We start from the raw sequence: 2,308 nt of genomic DNA on the forward strand, positions 1-2,308 counted from the left end.
AGACAGTATATATATATATATATATTATATGGTAATGGCAATAATGAATATCTTTTCTTAATTGAAGATCTCAATGGTTAAATATGATTATTTTCTTTTCTTAATTGATTTTTTTTTTGTAAATATATTCGTATTTAAACCATGTTAATGAGATTTATTAATGTAAATGTTTGATGTTTTTCCCCCTAAATGTTGGTGTTTGTCTTGTATTTTGAATGTTTTAACCGATTCTTGTACTGAAAATTGTGTCATCCAATCATTATACATAAGTACGATTGCAATAAAGTTTAGTTTGAATTTGTATACACAGTGCTTACTACGAGCTGTAAAAATACATAACAGTACTTACAACCACTCAAGTCTCTTGAGGGGCAAAAACACCCCCGATGGTATTTCTTTTATATTGTTTTCTGATAAATATCTGAAATATAAAACCGAAATGTAATCAATAATTTCATCATATTTAACACGATAAATTATATATATATATATATATATATATATATGTTTATATATATGCGTACATACATATATATATACATATATATATATACATATATGTACACATATACACACATATACACACATACACACACACCTACACACACATACACATATACACATATATACATATATTATAGGCCTACATATATATACATATATACACATATATGCATATATACACATATATAAATATTTACATATATAAATATATACACACATATAATTATATAAATATATTTATAAATATATTTATATAAATATATATGTATGCCCGTTAAAGTGGGTCTATACTCTATGTACATAGTAAACTCACTCGCATTTATTATGTTTACTCACAGACTATGTGTTCATTTTTAATATAAGCGTCGTGTTGTGCACGCGTGTACTACATAGTGATTGTGCACATAATCCTAGCTGTATGAATTAGGCCGAGTGAGAACCCGTTGCTATGCAATTAAAATAAAATGAGCTCAGATATAGTGTGTAAACAGTGCTTATATATAACATACAGATTGTATGTTCATGTATAACATACGCGTTACGTTGTGCACGCGTGTACCGTTGTGCACTTATCCTAGATGTATAAAGTTAGGCCAAGTGAGTACTCGTTGCTATGCGATTAGAGCTCACGAGTGCAAGCAGTGCCTCGTACACCATGGACGTGATTATTAGATTCGAAGATAACACCCGACTCTCATTAAGACAATCTGAAATACCGTTGTTTGTAAATTTGATATTACATTGCACTAATGTATGTAATGAACGATATAGGAATAGTGATGTTGCACATACATCACACGATAGGATTTCACCGACCACTGGTTTGCCAAAGCTAATAATTCTAATAATAATTCTTAGGATTGTACTCACAGTTGCTTTAATTCCGTCAAGCCATTGAAGGCATTAATCTCCATCCTTACCAACCCGTTCTGTGCTAATGTTCTATGAAAATTGGATAAAAAAAATAATTAAAAAAGAAAAAGAAAAATATAAACTCATATGCTTATATGATCGTAAATCAATCGGTGGCCGAAAGAAAAACAATATTATAATTTTAAGATTAATACTAAGGATAATAAGCAATGTGAATAGCACTTAATGCGTAAATGAATAAGAAAATAGTTGTAACTTGGCAAGCCATAGTATACTACAAAACCTGTCAACTGAACCAAACGCCTGTATTAAAAAAAAACTAAGGGTAATTTAAAATAGTTATCTTTTTTTTCGAACATGTAATTTGTTATCATTATTACTTTTTCATATACATAAACAATCATTCAGACGGCACAGAATGACCCTTTTGAAGCAACTATCCAATGAGGGAGATAGTGTGTATACTAATGTCAGACAATGACCTGGTAATTTAGGTATCTCGTTGATTATCTGAAGTAGGTGATTAGTGTAGGCCTATATATAATTATAACAATGAACACTTACAGCTTATGTAGTTGCTCAAAATTCACGAAAGAATTGTTCAAAATTGTTTGGATGTCATTACCGAGAAGAGTCCTGTTAAAAAAAACACATTAAAACATTAATTAAAATAACAAACTAAAATGGATATTTCAATAGCTTCTGCTATCTTTATCAACTTTAAAGTGAGCAAACTTGGGAAATCTTACATATATATACAAAGAATAAGAAATGGTATTAACCAATCATTGTTTTTACATTCTATAATTTTATATATATATATATATATATATATATATATTGTAATGTAATTTGTAAATTGTATTTGCATTGCAAATTCCACTGCAACTGATACCTCTGTCAAAAAAAAATGAAATTATAAAGAAAGTAA

General features: G+C 28.6%; 1 protein-coding gene across 1 annotated transcript in view; it reads right to left on the reverse strand.

The window, feature by feature from the left end:
* The window catches only part of LOC117110172 (relaxin receptor 1-like), a 45,252-nt gene that overhangs the window by 18,158 nt on the left and 24,786 nt on the right, over positions 1 to 2,308 (reverse strand). The window contains exons 6-8 of the mRNA XM_033252782.1: positions 1,942 to 2,013; positions 1,375 to 1,446; positions 350 to 421 (exon numbers count right to left, since the gene is read on the reverse strand). Coding sequence (XP_033108673.1) covers positions 350 to 421; positions 1,375 to 1,446; positions 1,942 to 2,013 — 216 coding nt within the window. The remainder of the gene's footprint in view (positions 1 to 349; positions 422 to 1,374; positions 1,447 to 1,941; positions 2,014 to 2,308) is intronic.

The sequence above is a fragment of the Anneissia japonica genome, unplaced genomic scaffold (genome assembly GCF_011630105.1).
Source record: "Anneissia japonica isolate Jap-2015-1 unplaced genomic scaffold, ASM1163010v1 scaffold6537_len306802_cov134, whole genome shotgun sequence".
In the NCBI taxonomy this organism is placed as follows: domain Eukaryota; kingdom Metazoa; phylum Echinodermata; class Crinoidea; order Comatulida; family Comatulidae; genus Anneissia; species Anneissia japonica.